The 18,566-nt window shown below is 35.4% G+C and overlaps 1 protein-coding gene across 1 annotated transcript in view; it reads right to left on the bottom strand.

The window, feature by feature from the left end:
• Window positions 1-2,195: 2,195 nt before the first annotated feature.
• Window positions 2,196-18,566, bottom strand: part of LOC150093745 (dynamin-1-like) — a 124,190-nt gene continuing 107,819 nt past the window's right edge. Inside the window, exons 16-17 of the mRNA XM_090412968.1 lie at window positions 9,836-9,892; window positions 2,196-2,583 (exon numbers count right to left, since the gene is read on the bottom strand). Coding sequence (XP_090269094.1) covers window positions 2,479-2,583; window positions 9,836-9,892 — 162 coding nt within the window. The 3' untranslated portion in view covers window positions 2,196-2,478. The remainder of the gene's footprint in view (window positions 2,584-9,835; window positions 9,893-18,566) is intronic.

Below are 18,566 nucleotides of genomic sequence, written 5' to 3'. Positions count from 1 at the left end.
TTCATATTCCATGTAAAGCTGCTCTGAATATGTTTTCTTTAATAGTTTAATAAGAACTATCATATTATTACATAAATGAAAACAGTGGATAAAAAATTTCTGATGATCATACATAATTCAGTGTTAAAATCCTGTATATTAAATGTGATTTTCCTCCTAAATGAACAACAAATACTCCACAGCCTGTTATAATGCTATAACAATTGTGTTGTTAGTATATAGTTGCTACACTCAAAGTATGTTTTATCAAGAAAATAATTCATAAAACCAATCAAACAATGAAAACACTGGTTCAAATCATGATGCAGTAACATAGCAACTGCAGGATGACTTTGAATGGATTGATGTAGTGTGAAAACAACGATTCAACTGTCAGATGAATCGGTGAACTTAAGAGAATTATGCACCTTGAGCTTAAGAGATTGCAGACTGAATATAATATTGATAGAAATTTGTTGTCAAGACAAGAGATCTAGCTAAAAATCTCAACTCTCTGTCCATGATAGTGGACAGAGAGTTGAGATTCAGAGGCCGTGTTGCTAAAATGGTACAAATTATCACGATGGATAACTGTAATACTGAATAGAATATAGACTTTTACGGATATTCTTGAAGTTATTCTTCCTTTTTTTAAAAAGGCTCTGATAGGATGCTTGGGTTCCATGGGGATGAAGAGATAGTAGACAAGTTTTGGAAGCATATAACCAACAAAATATTGGGCCTGCAGAATACTGATTATAGATACATATGAGATAATGTAGGTTTCAAAGTCCATTAAACAGAAAGATGAGATGCAATATGAAAGAAACAAATCAGTTAGTAAATGGGTTTTATAGTACATATACATATACAGGGAACATTTTTCATTTCATGATAGGTGGAAAAAAGATCAAGAGGATTATTCCTGGAAGTCAAGTAAGAGTGTTATCAGCAGGATTGTAAGGTCTAAGTTTTTCTCATAGTTTATTATGAAGAAAGGTTGTTGCCAGTGGGATTGTTGACTGCTTTTTCAGCAAATGAGTTCAAGGAGAATTATAACAGAATATGATATAGAGAGTGAGTGTGTGTGTGTGAGTGTGAGGAGGGAGAGAGCCCTCCCATTATATGAGTGCATGGATCCCATGGAAATTCCCAACAAATAATGAAAATAATAATTTATCAATTGTTTGAAAAGCCAAACGGCTATTTTTTTCTGGCGAAGTTGATAAAATTGAGGGGATCAAAATTCCTTATTGTTTTTCAGCCAGTATGCGAAACTGTAAGATCAAAAAATTTTTGATCTTACAGTTTCACATACTGGCTGAAAAACAATAAGGGATTTTTATCCCCTTAATTTTATCAATTGTTTATCAATTTATCAATGTGTTGAACAAATAAGTACTCTTATAAAGGTTGGTCGATTGGTAGAGCCCCTGCTACTAATGGCTCACGGAAAAAGTTAAGCAAGTTTGAGTGCAGTTAGTAGTTGGAAGGACTTCAATTGTTCGATGCTGTTGGCACACTCTCCCTCGATGAGCCTTTGGACTCCCTGTGGGTGTCAAATAATAATATTAATAAGACTATCCATCTGAATGAAATAAAGGATATACAAAAGAACATGGATTTTCAATTACGTTGGCATTTACCAAAGAAATATTAATTCAATATAGCAAAGCATATGTCAGAATTCTCATATCATTGTTAATACTATAAAGCATCACTACTATTTCATAACCAAAATATGCCAAAAATGTATAGCTGTTTCAGTATAGCAAATGCCAGTGGCGCATCGAGAGTGGGGGCCCAAGGGGGCCTGGACCCTCCAAAGAAAAAGTAAAAAACACTAGAAAATTTTCGAAGAATCTTTTCTAATTAAAATTCATTTTTTTAAAAAATTTATGTTGTTGTGTCGTGTCTTCTATTCCTATACTACTTATGAATTAGCGATCATTGCAGATGCTCAGTCATAGGTCATATGTGATGTGTAGTGTGTATTCTCAAATTGTCTACTGCTCGGCCCACCAAAAGTTAAATTCTGAGTGCACTACTGGGAAATGCAATTATAGTGCACTACAACTTTAGTGAAAATGTTTCTTTGCAAAGCATAAAATTTGAATATGGGGCCTGTATTAAATTAATTATCTATTTCTTTACTTATAATCCAACAATTAATAAAAACAAAATAAAACACTATAAAACATTTAAAAAAATTATAACAATTTTTTTTTTTTTTAATTTAACCCATTTTACAGAAAGACTGTGAAAGTTCTTCTTTTCATACAAAATAACTATCAGTAAATAGGATTAAGAAAATGAACCTTATTCCACATAGTTTCAAAGGCTACAACTGCCTCTCAAACAGAAATGTGAATAATCATAATTGTCAAAAATAGTTCCAAAAGCACTCTATAATTACTAATAAATATTCTCACTCGAAAAGTAAGAACCAATAACAGTCAGTTAACTGGATTTTTTCACCTGTAACAAACAGAATAATAATTAAATGCTAGATAAGATGTCCATTGCCTGTTTAAGTAAATCACGTTGTATTTCCAGTTCTCTTCTCCGATTTGCATCATCTGATGAATTATAAAGGAGATTATCCTGAAAATTTAAAGTTAAAAATAATTAGCAGTTATTTAAAGAATGATAGTTCTGATTTATATTGATACTTAATATTTTATTTATTTTTTAACAACAAAAGACCATTCATTTGAGTGGCTTACCGAATTTCAGATTTAGGCTATTAACATTTAATGAATTTGAATAAAATTTAATAAATCTGAAATTATAATAAGTTTCTTATAGTTATTATTATCAAATCATCATAAAATACATTATCAGAGGAAATCATATTAACGAACTATTTATAGGAGCAGTTTTAAAAATGGTTTGAGGATTTCCTATCAGATTTTAGTTTGATTTTGAAATGGACAGAAAGATTTAATGGAAGTGAACTTTGAATAAAGCGGTATCCTTCCTCTTTTCCTTTAATCCTTCAAGAACCTCTTCTAAGCAGTTATAAGGAAGAAAATCATCACTTTAATACACTACCCAGAGAGAGCAGTCCACTTAACAGATATTTAAAACATAACCCCAGGTTTATGTCTTATGCCTTTACATGCTTAGGTGAAAGTAGAGAATAGCTGATGTACTGCCCTACTAAAGTGACCATGAACAATTCTACACTTTTTCCTTAGCATGTAGAAATATGTGCAGCTGCTTGTCTATACATGGTTCACATTTCTGACTTTATTATTATTATTATTATTCAGGCCTCCATGGAGTCAAAAGACTCATCGTGGGAGGTCCTTCCTAAGAAACACAAAGTCTGTCATACCACTCCTTGAACTCATTGACTGTTCTCGCTTTCACCACTCCATCAGGCAATGCATTCCATGGTTGAATCACCCCTCCATGCAAAAAAAGCACTCCTCACCCTCTTGCTCACAGTTTCCTTTTGTAACTTCCAGGGATGGCCTCTTGTCATCACTCCTTCCTGCTGTTCAACCAAGCGAAAGAAGACTTACCAAACCAACTTCTCATTATCCTCTTTCATTCCATCTGTCTCCATGTGTTAAGGCTTAAGTGCTAAGAGAAACTAATGTTAAAAGTACAGTACCATATGCATGGAAGAACATACAAAGACAATCTAGTCTTGCAGACTATGCTTTGGATGCAGCTCACAGAATCAATTGGAAAAAGATTGTCATGCTCCATTTCATTAAATTTAGAATCTTCTGCTTCTCTTAAAAATCAGCCTAATTTAAATAAATATGGTTGCATACAATTTCCTAAAATATGGGAAACACTAATACCTTGAGATCTCAGGTTACATCCTAGCTGCCAACAGGTGTCTATAGAAGATGCTACACCTAATTAGGACTCTAGTTTCTTGTCCACAAGTTTCACTTAAGGAATAATTTGTGTATGTAATTATTATATTTTATTATTATTATATTTTATTAGGGGTCTGACAGGGATGTCCCCTCTCAGCAACTCTTTTTAATATCTACTTAAATGAAATAATAATAAAATGGAGTAAAAATTTACATCAAGGAATTAAACTTTCACCTACAGTTAACTTAAACACTCTCCTCTTTGCAGACGACCAAATAATAATTACAAATTCTGAAGATAACTTACAGAAAGCTATTTTAAATCTAAATGAGATATCCAAAGATTATGGTATGATAATATCAACGGAAAAATCAAAAACTATGGCCTTTAAAGGACAAAATCCAGCAAGAACTAAAATAGTATTAGATAACAAGATCTTAGAACAGGTGAATTCATTTAACTACCTAGGATGTATGATCACTTATGAAAATGAAAAAGATATAAACGTAAAAATTGCGAAATATTTAAAAATATCAGGTGTAATACTATATATTTAAACCTAACCTAGTTCAAAAACAAACCAGGCTAAAAGCATACAATACATTAGCCCTACCGGTCTTAATGTATGGGAGCGAAATCTGGACAATAAAACAAAAAGACAAACAAAGATTAACAACAGCAGAAATGAAGCTTATGAGAAAAACTGCAAAGTATACCCTATTTGATCACAAAAGAAACGAAGATATTATGAAAAAACTAAACCAAGAACCAGTAATTGAAAAAATTAAAAAATATAAACATAGATGGATGGAACACGTTCAAAGAATGAAAACAGAAAGATTACCAAAACAAGCCTTAAAGTACAAGCCATTAGGAAAAAGAAAACCAGGATGTCCTCTTAAACGATGACTTCTAAGGCCAGAACAGGCCATACTAGGCCTAAATCCTTGATACGTATGATGATGATGATGAATTATTATATGTAAGCGTCTCCATAGTGCAATTGGAAGAACAATGGTATGTTACACCCTTCAATTGGAAAAAGGCCTAAGTTCGATTCTTGTCATGATTGGAGAAATCTTTATATGGTTTGTTTTCAATTGAAGGTGAGTTAGCCAATCTCATACAGAGGTAGCAAGGTTTTTTCTCCTGGAAACTTGGGTTTTTCATCCAACATACAGACAAATCAGCCTTCAGGACATACGCAATTTACAGACAAAAAATACTAGGGGTGGTGGTGGTGTGGGCAGTAGATGGCATTGGTGTCAATGATGGAGACAGAGAGTTGTAGAGTAGGTGCCCTCTGTTGATGAGTCTTTGGACTCCTTGGAGGTGTCACGAAATAATAATAATAATAATAATAATAATAATAATAATAATAATAATAATAATGTGGAATGATAATAAAGAACGATGTGCTGCCTTTGTATGTGTGTATTACAAGTCTCATTTTGTATTCCCTGATGGTGTCTCTGTAACTGAAATTAAATACAATTTTTAATCCTTTCCTAGTATTGTTTCACTCCATTAAGCATTTAACGTGAATGAATTCCATCATTCATCTCTTTTCTATGGAAGAACCTTCATCACATTCTTTTCTTCTTTCTTCTTAATTACTTTTCCATACATAAAAGGTTGTAAGATCTATAAACACATCAGTAGCATCACAGTTTGCTGATTATGTGGAACAAGAAAGCAGAGTAAACATCATTTCCTTTTATTCTTCAAGAACTCTCTCCTCAAGAGGGAGTTATAAGGAATGATGTTAATGTAATTTTCCTTCAAGAAATTAAAAATAAGTACAAGACTGTGCTTTTGTGTGCAAAAATGAAATTCTGTGTGGGGCTGTGTTCAGGAGCTGGATGAAATACTGATATGTAATGGTATAATAAATTTAGTTTAATCCTTTATCCCAGTGAGAGGAAACAAAGTTTGCACCTGAAAATATCTTCAGGACTGAATATAGTGTTGTACTATCTTACCTGGGTAAGTAGTGCAACACCCAGGCAACTCTTGGCAAAGGTGGAGCAAGCTACATCTCCTTGTGAATATGTATACTGTTGAAAGTTTATTTTTCACTTGGTTAGAATATAATAAATTTAGTTTAATCCTTTATCCAAGCGTGAGCAAACAAAGTTTGCTCCTGGAAGTATCTTCAGGACTGGGGTAAGGTGGTACAACACCAGGACGACTCCTTGCAAAGGTGGAGCAAGCTACCAATACTCCTATCTCAGCATCTCTCATAATGCAAAACACATCTCCTTGAGGATATGTCTAATGCTATGCATTAAGGGAAGGGCCACTACCCAAGTTTCGACCTTTATTGAGGTCTCTTCAGTGGGAGCCAGGCCCAGAGTTGGAGATACCAGGCAGGAGCAGTAGCAAGATCATCTTTACCTATAGGAGTTGCCAAAAGGTTTGCCACCTTTTTTTTTATTAAATTACTCTGGATTTAGAGAAAGATGTTGAAAGTTTATTTTTCACTAGGTTAGACTATAATATTTTTTAGTTTAATCCTTTATCCCAGTGAGAGCAAATAGTTTGCATCTGAAAATATCTTCAGGACTGAATATAGTGTTGTACTATCTTACCTGGGTAAGTAGTGCAACACCCAGGCAACTCTTAGCAAAGGTAGTGGATTAACATGAATATATCCAAAGCACTACGGTATAATAACAACAGAAGAAAACTGTATATAAATAGCTTACTAAAACTGTGTATACATTTCAAAACTGTAAAGATTACTTATGACAGGTGTTATAAGAAACTGCCACATTGTTTGTATCTTTGTTATTATAGTCGCAAAACTAGCATATTGAAAATCCTGTGATACAGAGGGGGGGGAGTTGCATACATTACATACACGATCTATCACTATCCTAATATATACAGTAGTTCCCCCTCCCCCTTATCTTATCTGCAGGTTCACTATCCACGGTTTCAGTTATCCATGGTCAACCCTGGTCCAAGATATTAACTTATGAAATGTCAACTTACAAAGCTTTCATAATTTCTACAAACATTTGGCTTTGAAATAATGTTGGATCTAATATCAATTTGCCTATTTAATTGTACATCACTGAAATGAAGCGTATGGCTCTTTCTTTTAGTAATAGACAGTTTGGCTGATCCCAGAGATAGTCCAACACCAGGCCAACTCATTGCAAAGGCGGAGAAAGCTACACAGACCTTGCATCCTTTTGGAAATTAGGAATATCTGGAATTGCACACCGTTCTGAGTAGTTCTTGGTTATCAGATTAACTGTCATGGTATCGCAGTGCTTGTGCTCGAGTAATTCTTGTTTACTTGCTTCTCTTTGGCAATTCAAATATGCCAAAGAAGCCTATAAAAAAAACGTGTGCTGAGGTTGCTCAGATTCCATTCACGTTCAGATAACTTTATTACAGCATGTTGTTATAATTATTCTATTTTATTATTACCGGTAGTTATTGTTGTTAATCTCTTATTGAGTCTAATGTATAAATTAAATTTTACCATAGGTATGCATAATAATATGTAAAATACATCACCATATACTACTCTTTGATAACCTGTCAGCTAGCTCCTATCCATGTTATAAGTTGGATGGTATTATCTGCTATTTCAGGTATCCGCAGGGTGTCTTGGAACATATCCCCCGTGGATAAAGGGGGACTACTGTACATTGCAAATATGTATATAGGGAGTGGCTTTGTGATGATTCAATTTTAAAATGATTTTAAATTAAATTTTTGTCAACATAGTTTGATTGAATGGATAGTGCTTGCAATCTACTCAACAAATTATTGAGTTGAATCTCACTGTGGGCATGGTTGTTTGTGAATATCTTTAGATAATGGATGATTTCATCCCAAAATGGAAGATAACCATCCAACTTATAAGAGAGGTCTAAATTGTGGAGGCTAAAAATGCCATGTTTGCCTCCACAACAGAGGAGACTATATGTAAGTGAATCTTTTAGCTCACTCAAAGTACTAATGGACTGTATGGTTATAACCTTTTGTGGATGAAATTCACTTAAAATGGCCAGGTCTGTTTTTTCAGGTACAAAAATTCTGATGTGTATAGAAAGAAGAAAAAAAATCAACAGCCTTTTTCACCTATAAATAAAACACTCTTTAAATAACAAATGGCAGAGATAAATAGTAAATTTTAAAATGCATTGATTAGCTGAAAGAATGGTATAAAGGAAAATGAACTTCCATATATAGAAAAGTTTTAAAATACAAACAGAAAAAATCATATAATAGTTCATTCACCATAAACTGCATTAGAAAGCATGTTGTGTATTTTGCAAAATGCTATTAATGAGCTGCAGATATAATAATAATGAAGTAATCAACTTAAATTTGAGCACATTATTCAAATTCGTATATTATTATTATTATAATATGGTATCCCTGTGGAGTCCAAAGACTCATCATGGAAAACCCACACTAACATTTATACACACAAAACCCATCATACCTCACGATCCCTAGTTCTCTATTTGTCATATACTGAAAAATTTCCTTTGCATCAATTTCATAAAACCAATTTAATATCTTATAAGATTTTATCATGTCCCCTATTTTCCACCTATCAACTAAACTTTGTAACCTTCACACCTTCAAATTAAAGAGTAGTGGACCTAGTATAGAACCTCGAGATACTCCACTAGTCATCCTCATTCTCCTAGATTGCACTCCACCATATACTACTCTTTGATAACCTGTCAGCTAGCTCCTATCCATGTTACAAGCTTCATATCCATAACCATTTGTTCCAACTTTTGTAATAGTTTTCCAATGTGATAGTCTGACAAATATCTTTGCAAAGCCCAGCAGTATCACAGTGTAGTGATTTCCTTTATCAAATTCCACTGTCACTTTATTATAAAATGTGAATAAACTACCAAGACAGAACCTACCCCTTTAAAAAACTGTGCTGTCCACTCTAGAGTATTGTATCCTTCATTCACCTTTTCCAATACTTTAACAACCACTTCTAATATATTAATTGATCTGTAGTCTGCTATTTCTAGAGGCCATCTTTATGTAATGGAAGTATCTTATCCTCTTTCCACTCTGTTCATACTTTGCCAGAGCTGAGACTTAAATTGAACAACTTCATCTGAGGCAATACCAATTCTCTTGCACATTTACTCATTTACTTAATACATAGGCTGACATACCATCCAGTCCACTGCTGTATTCACATTGATATTTTTTGATATGCTGAACACTTCCTGTTCATCTACCCAAATTCTGGACTGGGGCAACTTGTGGCAAATTCCATCTAGTATCACCACCTCTGGGTCTGGCTCCCACTGATGAGATCTCAATAAAGGGTGAAACCGGTCTGTGTAGTGACCCTTCCCTTAACACATAGCATTATACATGTCCATAGGGAGATGTGCTTTGCATTATGGGATACTAAGGCAAGTGATGAGAAGCTATATCACCTTTGCCACAAGTTGTCCCAATCCTGAAAATACTTCAGGTGCATACTTTGTTTGTTTACACTTGGATAAAGGATTAAACCAAATATATAAATGGCATAGCCAAGTGAAAAAACTTCCATCAACAATACCCGTTACATTCTATACCTGTAACTATATCATTTTCTGTCAACCAGGTTTCAATGATGCCTATAATATGGCTAAGTTGATCTGACCAATGCCAGAAACTCTGCCTTATTTCTGGCATTTGTGTACATGCATTTCAACATCCCTTTGGACCCACAATTATTCTTGTGTAATGTCATTACCAACGCACTTAATTATGTAACTTGTAATTGCTTTCAACATTGCATAATCATTTCTGCACACACACACACACACACACACACACACACACACACACACACACACACACACACACACACACACACACACACACACACACACATTTTATATTATTTTTTATATAAATCAAAATAAACAGTGTCTGTATCAAGGAAAGAAATTTCCTATTTGAGCAATACTAAACCGAGTTTAATGATTTCAATGCACTGTTACAATAGCTTAATTCTTACCACATTTTTCTTTTCTAGGAATTCAGGAACAAGGTTATTTCTAATCACACTCAAGACCTGATGGAAAAAAAAAGACTGTTATACTACACAATATATATCAAATGTATTTTTTTCTTTCAAAACTGAAACCAATAAACATTCTATTTTTTTATACGAAGCTGCTTATTTTAACTTCATAGAATGAATTACCAGAAAAATACTAAATAACTCGAATGCTAAACAGCTTTCTGGTCTGGCTGCACTGCATAGTTCAGAAAGCATGGACAGAGGGACGAATTCCCGATGATTGGAGTAGAGCTCTCATAGTACCCATATATAAAAAAGGGAAATAAAACTGCATGTGAGAATTACAGAGGTATTTCCCTACTTAGTGTTCCTGGCATGATCTATGCAAGTATACTTGAGAAACGGTTGAGAAGAATTGTGGAAGAAAAGCTTGGTGAAGAACAAGCTGGATTCAGGCCAAATAGAGGCTGTCAGGATCAGATCTTCACTTTACGACAAATAGTCGAGAAAGCATGGGAATATAACAAAGATCTGTATTTAAGTTTTGTCGATCTGGAAAAGGCATATGACAAGGTGCCAAGAGAGAAGCTATTCAATACGCTGCAGTTATATGGTGTCAATGGGACATTATATCAAGCAATACTTAGTCTTTATTTGAGTTGTAAGTCAGCAGTTCGAATTGAAGGAAGTACAGGAAGATGGTTTAATGTTAAATCTGGTGTGAGACAAGGATGAACATTATCCCCTCTGTTATTCATTATTTATATGGATCACATTATGAAGGAAAGTGGTATTAAACATGATATCAAAATTGGAGATGTTAATGTCAGCTCTTTGCTTTATGCGGATGATGTTATACTTCTAAATAAATCCGCTACAAGTCTGCAAGATTCTCTGACTAAATTGAATAGCTCTTGTAATAGATATGGTATGAAGGTCAGCAATAAAAAGACAAAGACAATGAAAATAGGCAGAATCATTGAAAATGTCAAATGTGTTGTGAATAGAGAACCTGTGGAACAAGTAAAACATTTCAGCTATTTAGGCACGATTTTTACTGAAGATGGTAAATTAAATATAGAAATAGACAACAGAATCAGCAAAGCTGGTATGGTGGGAAGTCAATTGAATAAATTCATATGGAATAAGAGAGAAATTAGTTGGAACACTAAATTAGCTGTATACAAGACAGTGTTCAAACCAGTTTTAACTTATGGATCTGAGAGCTGGGTCAGAAGTAAAACACTTCACCAAAGACTAGAGACTGCAGATATGAGAGTCCTGAGAAAGATTATAGGCATGAACAGATGGCATCAATGGCAGTATCATATTAAAAACGAGGATATTAGGAAAGAACTTGACATTGTCAGCATCCAGGAATGCGTTAGCAGAGCTAATCTCAGGTGGTATGGTCACTTAAACAGAATGGGCGAGGAAAGATTAGCAAAACAAGTGTTCTCTGCCAGGTTGGCAGGAAAACGACCAAGAGGAAGACCAAGATATAGGTGGATTGATACGGTACAAAGTGCTTTAGACGATAGAAATATAAAATCTGATAATATTGGAGTGTTGACAAGTAACAGACTGATTTGGAGGAAAATTGAGATAGGAAATTAATAATGATGTAATTTTTTTCATGTAGTACTATCATATCCTGTACACCCCTTGAGGGTACATGGCAGGAATTTGATGATGATGATGATGATGATCTAATACATGCCCATTATCATCTCCACAATCTTCAAATATTCAGCAGGTATTTATCCCAAAATATAGAAGCAAGTATGTATTCAACCTGTTAAAAAAAAATAAAGTCTGCAATGCAACTACTGACCAACTCTGATCACCTCAGTTTGCTCTAAAATAGTGGAGAAAGTCATCAACAGTCCACTTCTTCACTACCTACTTGGTCCTCAGTTAATCAGCAACCACAGGTATCTATTCTACTAATCTGAATATATGGCAATAGCCTATCATCACCCAATGGAGGTGCCATGGAAAAGTTACTCACTATTTCATTTCACTTTCTTATACATAAATATTTCTTCTGTGTGCATTTTCTATAGATATACATAAATATTTCTTCTGTGTGCATTTTCTATAGATATTTCCTTGCTCACTGGTCATCAAAAATGATACAAGTTCCCTCCTCAAACTCTCCACAGTTGAGACATACAGCAGCAAACCATCTCACCTTTACAGTTCAAACTACCAGAAATTTTTTTGATCTTTAATGTAATTATAAATGAGTTGTCAAATCATCACCGAATTGGCGAGAGTTACCATGAGGTGATTACATGGGTGGTTGCCAGCAGTGTGAGGACCTCTGTGAGAAAAGGGTATATGTGGAACTACAAGGGGGGGGGGTGATTATGAAGAGCTCAGGAGACAGCTTTCAGGTGTAGCATGGAATGAGAAGTTAGCTGGAAAAGAGATCAATGCAGTTTCGGAGACTTTCAAAAACTATCTAGTAGATGCAATGTCTAAATGTATTCCAAGGGTGAGAAGGTTAAATAAGATAGGTGTGAGATGGATGAATAAAAAGATTAAGCATGCAATACAGAGAAAAATGGCATTATGGAGGCAGCATAAGAGAAGTGGAAATAACCAATTCCAGTAGGTTTACAAAGACCAGGCAAGGCGGGTGACTTGGTTGGTGAGGATAGCTAAAGTGAAGAATGAACAGCAGTTAGCTAATGAAGCCAAAAAGAATCCTAAGGAGTTCTTTTGATATGTAGCCAGCAAAAGAAAGAATGATTATGGAAGGATGACATTGATTGAAGAAAATGGTATAAAGACAGCTGTTGTGGAATGTGTAGTGGAATACTTAACGAGCAGTTCATAAAGATCTTTCAATCTTGTGAATGTGACTTCATGGAGAGATTGAGAGCAGTTGATGATGGGGAGGAGAGACTGACTGTAAGTGAGCAAGAGGTGTATGGGGAGTTGAGCAAACTACATGTTAATAAGGCTGTGGAACTTGATAATATATCACCAAGTATACTGAAGGAATGTGGCAGGGAGTTGACACCTGCCTTGACATATTTTTTTTAATACGAGTCTTGCACTCGGTCAAGTTCCTAAGGAGTGGAAGGAGGGCAATATTGTGCCACGGAACTCAAGCATCAAACTATCGGCCTATCTGTGTGTTAGGTGTTGTAGTTAAGTTGTTGGAGAAGTTTGTGAGAACTAGGATCCAGAATTCGGTTGACAACAATGGTATTATCTTTGATGGACAGCATGGATTTGCTAAAGGGAGGTCATGTTTTAGTAATCTACTTACTTATTACAATAAAGTGACTACTTCCTTGGACAGAGGAGAAGGATACACATTAATATACAGGTATCCCTCGATTAACATGGTTAATTAATTCCTCGATGTTACCGCATATATCAAAATCGCATTAATCAAATCTAACAATCAATGGTAAATATTACAATTCTTCCATGATCGAGTGCTGTATTAATAATTCGTAGGAGCCTGCATATGAGGAATGACTTCATCATGCTTACGCCGTGGGGGTTGCATGTTTTTGCGTGGTAAACGTAACCCTGCGGAGCTTGCAGTGGTAAAATTTGCAGCAAAGGTCACAGTATATCTGAGAGATACATTCATTACTAGTATGTGCTAAAATGCAATAAAAGATAAAGAAAAAACTGCAAATATAATACATGATGGTACAAATTAAGTGGATATTGAATCCAATATTATTTCATAGCCGAATATAGAAACTACAAGAGTTTCATGACGAATATATAGAAACTAAAAGTTTCGGTGGATACAAGCATAATCAACTTTATGGGCAGCTCATAGTAAAGGTGGAGTAAGCTCTAGATCACTTTCCTTAGTATTTTCCATAATGTAAAGCACATCTCCTAGAGGACATGTATGATAAATAAGCCTTTGGCTTTCTATTTTCAGTAATACATGATGGTTTATTTATTTTCAGTTACAATCTAGAAATTATTGAACAAAGAATAAAAAAAACAACAACTAAACCATACTGACATCAGAGGTCGCGATATCTTTCAGATACAATTTACTGTCAGATATCATAAACCTTTACATAACATGTGTTAAATCAAACTGACAGCAAAAAACAGTGTGGAATATCACTTGTAACATATGAATGCACAGCTGCTCATGACCTCCAAGCTATACACTGAATTGTGTAAGAATATTTATATTAAACATTTTGCATGCATCTGTCAGATCAGCTGTGAGCTCTGCAGGGTTAAAGGCATGCTAATCAAAACTCATGCCACATATATCAAGGGATTGCCACATTTAATATCTCCAAGTTAATCAAATCCCGTGTTAAGCAAGGGATACCTGTTCTTGGATTTTGCTAAAGCTTTTGATAGATTACCTCATGATTTTGATAGATTACCTCATGATAAGTTGACAGTCAAACTAGAGAAGATGGGGTTGGATATTAGATTAGTGCATTGGATTGGAGACTGGCTATTTAATAGGTATCAACAAGTTGTGCTGATTTTGGGGAGCAATATCCAGGAAAAGGAAAGTCATTAGTGGAGTGCCTCAGGGATCTGTTTTAGGGCCATTACTGTTTAACTTGTATACTAATGATATTAGTGAAGATTTGGATGGAGATATTCAGTTGTTTATGGATGATGCAAAGTTCAGATGCATCATGAAGAGTAGAGATGTTGTATTACAAGAAGACTTGAATAAATTGAGTGATTGGACACGGGAATGGAGATATGAGTTCAATGTTGCAAAATGTAAGGTTTTAAAATTTGGAAAACAAAAATTGGATGCAGAATTTATGCTTGGTGAGGATATATTGTCGGAGGTGGAGGAAATAAGAGCTCTTGCGGTGATAGTGGATAAGGATCTGAAATTTATGGGACACATAGCCAAAATTGTGAAGACAACACAAAGTCTTCTGGATATGATGCAGAGGACACTGATTTGCAGAAGTGGAGAGATTCTTGTTCCTTTGTATAAGGCTTTGATTAGGCCACACATACACTATTGTTCCCAGATTTGGTCACCTGGTTTTCAGAAGGATGAAGAGATGTTGGAAAGGGTTCAAAGGTGACTGACTAAGGTAGTTTCTAACCTCTGGAATGTCAAGTATTAGGAAAGATTGAGAAGATGTAATTTGCAGAGTCTGGTGGACAGCAGGAAGAGGGGAGATATGACAGAGACCTACAAGTTAGTAAGGGGCTGTTATACGATCAATGTTGGACAAGTTCTACAGAAAATAGTGGGAGATCGGGGGAGAATCAGAGGTCATCCCTGGAAACTGTATAAAGAGGGTGTGAGTAGGGGAGTGAGAAGCAGGTTTCTTTCGTGCAGAGTTGTAAATGATTGGAATGCCTTGCCGGAGAGTGTGGTGTCTGCAAGGAGTGTTTGAATATGTTTAAGACATGGTATGATGAGCTGTGTGTGTGATAAAAGGACCTCCTAGATAAGTCTTTGACTCCATGAAGTTTTGGCATAATAGTAATAATAATAATAATTTCCTCAACTGTAGTCCTGTAGAATAGTTTCCCTTCTTCTACAATTCATAAAGGATACAATTTGCAGTCATAAAATTCAATATTAAATATTACTAAGTTTCTTCTTATTCACAATAAACTACTAATAAACTTAACTTAAAAACCACTATAAACTTATTCAGAAATTACTATAAACAATAATGAATGTGTGTGTATATATTAATTCATCGATGAGATATTATCATCGTCGTCGTCATCATCAAATACCTCAAGGGAGTGACAGATTCACTGAGGTAGGCCATTCATACATCACCCACACCAACTGTCATACCTTCTCTTAAAACTTTCACTCTAGATGCCCTGACCACTTCAAAAGACAAAGTGTTCTATTTGCTCACTGATCTATGAGAGAAAAATATAGCTTAACTGTACACAAACTTTTGTAGATGCTCCCCACTTCCACATAATGAAAAATTTCTTCAACTTATACAGTACAAGTCTGATATACACTGATACATTTTGAAAAAGTCAACTCTTATCTTGTTGTACTGTTATTTTTTAGATCTCTAATTTGATAATTTTCAATCCTTACTCTTCTAACTTCTGAAGTAGTCAATATAATATTCCATAGATTGAGTTTTTTCTAAATTTTCCATTTCTGTTTGAAACATGTGCTTTGTTAATCTTTTACTCTGTTTAGAGTATGTCAACTTAGAGTTGTCAGTAGAGTGTTATCTTATTATTATTTTTATTATTATTATTCATGATACTTCCAAGGAATTCAGGAACTCATGCTAGAATTCTAGAGGTCATATCACTACTGCATTGATATGCCCTTCAGAACTACAATAGCACCGATTCCTTCTATTATGCACCAGGATAGGATTATATTTCATTTACTAACTTCTGTGGTCATGATTAAAAAAAATGTCAGTACGATATTATTGCATATTTATAAATGCTTATTTTTTATCTAATAAAAAGACATTTATAAATTATTATTATCATTATTCAGGCCTCCATGGTATTCAGGTATTCAGGTATCAAAAGACTCATTGCAGGAGGTCCTTCCTAGGAAACACAAAGTCTATCAAGACTTATCGTGGGAGTTCCCTCCTAGGAAACACAAAGTCTATCATGCCACTCCTTAAACTTATTGAAACCACTCTATCAGGCAATGCATTCCATAGTTCAACCACCCTCCATGCAAAGAAACCACTCCTCACCCTCTTGCTCACAGCTTCCTTTTGTAACTTCCTGGGATGGCCCTTGTCATCACTCCTTCCCGCTGTTCAACCAAGCGAAAGAGCTCCCTAGTGTTAACCCTGTAACCACCTCTCAACAGTTTAAAAGAATCAATCATATCACCTCTCCTTCTTCTATCCGCCAAATTCTATCTATCTGCAGTCCACATTCCCTCAGCTGATCCTCATGACTAACGTTGTACAGTCATGAAACCATCTGTTATCTGCCTTTGTACCCTTTCTCACAGTTAATTTATCCCCTTCAAATCCTGGGGACCAAATCTGAGAAAAATAGTCTAAGTGTGGTTTGATCAGTGTCTTATACAATGGAACTCTTTTATCTCTGCAGTCAGCATCCTTCTCATTATTGCAGCAATCCTCTGTGTTACTTCACCACCTTTGCAATATGTCCCCTAAATTTCAGGTTTCTATCAATCATCAACCCCAGTTCTCTTGTCTCATCTACTTCCTCCAGTATAGCGTCTCCAACAGAGTATGCAGCATCCCATCGATTTGTCCCAAAACTCAAGACCTTACATTTTACTGCATTAATCCATTCATTCGCCCATCTGTCTAGCTTATTCAAATCTTCTTGCAAGGCTACCACATCTGCACTATTACTAATAACCCTTCCCAGCTTCACAACATCCACAAACAACTGAACATCCCCCTGTAATCCACTGGCAATGTCATTGGTATAAAGGTTAAACAATATAGGTTCCAGTACTGAGCCCTGTGGGACCCCCACTTGAAACCCTCTGCTTCCTTGAAACTGCCCCACCATATACAACTCTCTGATACCTATCAGATAGCCAATCCTGAATCCAGGTGACCAACCTGACATCCAAACCCATGTGCTGTAACTTAAATATCAGCTTATCATGTGGCACCCTGTCAAATTCCGTCACTAAATCCAAGAAAATGGTAGTATATGCCTTTCCCTCATCTACTGCTTTTGTAACTTTATTATAAAAGGCTAGCATATTACTAAAACGAGAGCGCTCCCTTCACAATTCCATGTTGACTCTCACATATAACATTTCCATTATCAGCCCAATGCTGTATACTATCCCTCACTAATTTCTCAAAGATCTTAACAACTACTGATGACACACAAACTGGCCTATAATTAGACACTTCCAGTCTGCTTCTGCCCTTATGCAACAGCACTATCTTACCTTCCTACCATTCCCTGGGCACCTTTCCCGTAGCCAGGCTTTCACTGAAAAGCCAGGTCAAAGGAGCTGCCAGTTCTTTAGCACATTCTCTCAAAACTCGTAGTCAAATACCATCCAGTCCCACAGCTTTACTGACATCCAGAGTACTCAGTATTGGAACACACTCTCCTCCTACACCTCTACACGTTGAACCTTCCCTATCCCTCTAGTATTAAAATTTACTCCTCCAGGATGAAATACTCCAATAAAGTGTTCATTGAATAATTCCACTATGTGCTCTGCATCAGTGACTCTATTCCCATTTTTATCCCACAATGTCCATTTTCCACAATCATTTCTCCTCCTACTGCATAGCTAAAAAATTCCTTAGGATTTTCTTTGGATCTTAGGGCCAATCTCTTCTCATATTCCAGTTTTGCCTTCCTTACCATACTAGTCACTCTCCTGGCCTGTGTCTTATATTCTTCATGCATCTGCTTTTCACCTGTCTCCTTATATCTCTTCTATAGCCTCTTTTTCACATGTAGTTCCTGTTTAATATTGTTTGTCATCCACTTTACTCCAAATTGTGTCCTCTTCTTCACTCATGGAATACATCTTACTGCTAACAAATATTCCTTCACAATTTCTCAAGCACTAATGATATCCTATCCTTCCACCATGAAACTTCCCCAAGTTGACATCTAAGACTATTATAATCACCTGCCTTATAATTCCACATACATTCCCATCTCTTTGATACTCCTGCATGTCTATTCATCTTCCAAGTCAAAACCACAATAGTCACTCTCTTCAACTGGTGGGAGAGATGTCATCTCGGTTATTATCAACTCT

This window comes from Typopeltis vanoorti, chromosome 23, assembly GCF_054136105.1.
Source record: "Typopeltis vanoorti isolate ZY-2024b chromosome 23, IOZ_Tvanoo_1.0, whole genome shotgun sequence".
NCBI lineage: Eukaryota > Metazoa > Arthropoda > Arachnida > Uropygi > Thelyphonidae > Typopeltis > Typopeltis vanoorti.
The sequence above is the reverse complement of the archived record's forward strand: the minus strand, read 5'-3'. Positions and strand labels throughout refer to the sequence as shown.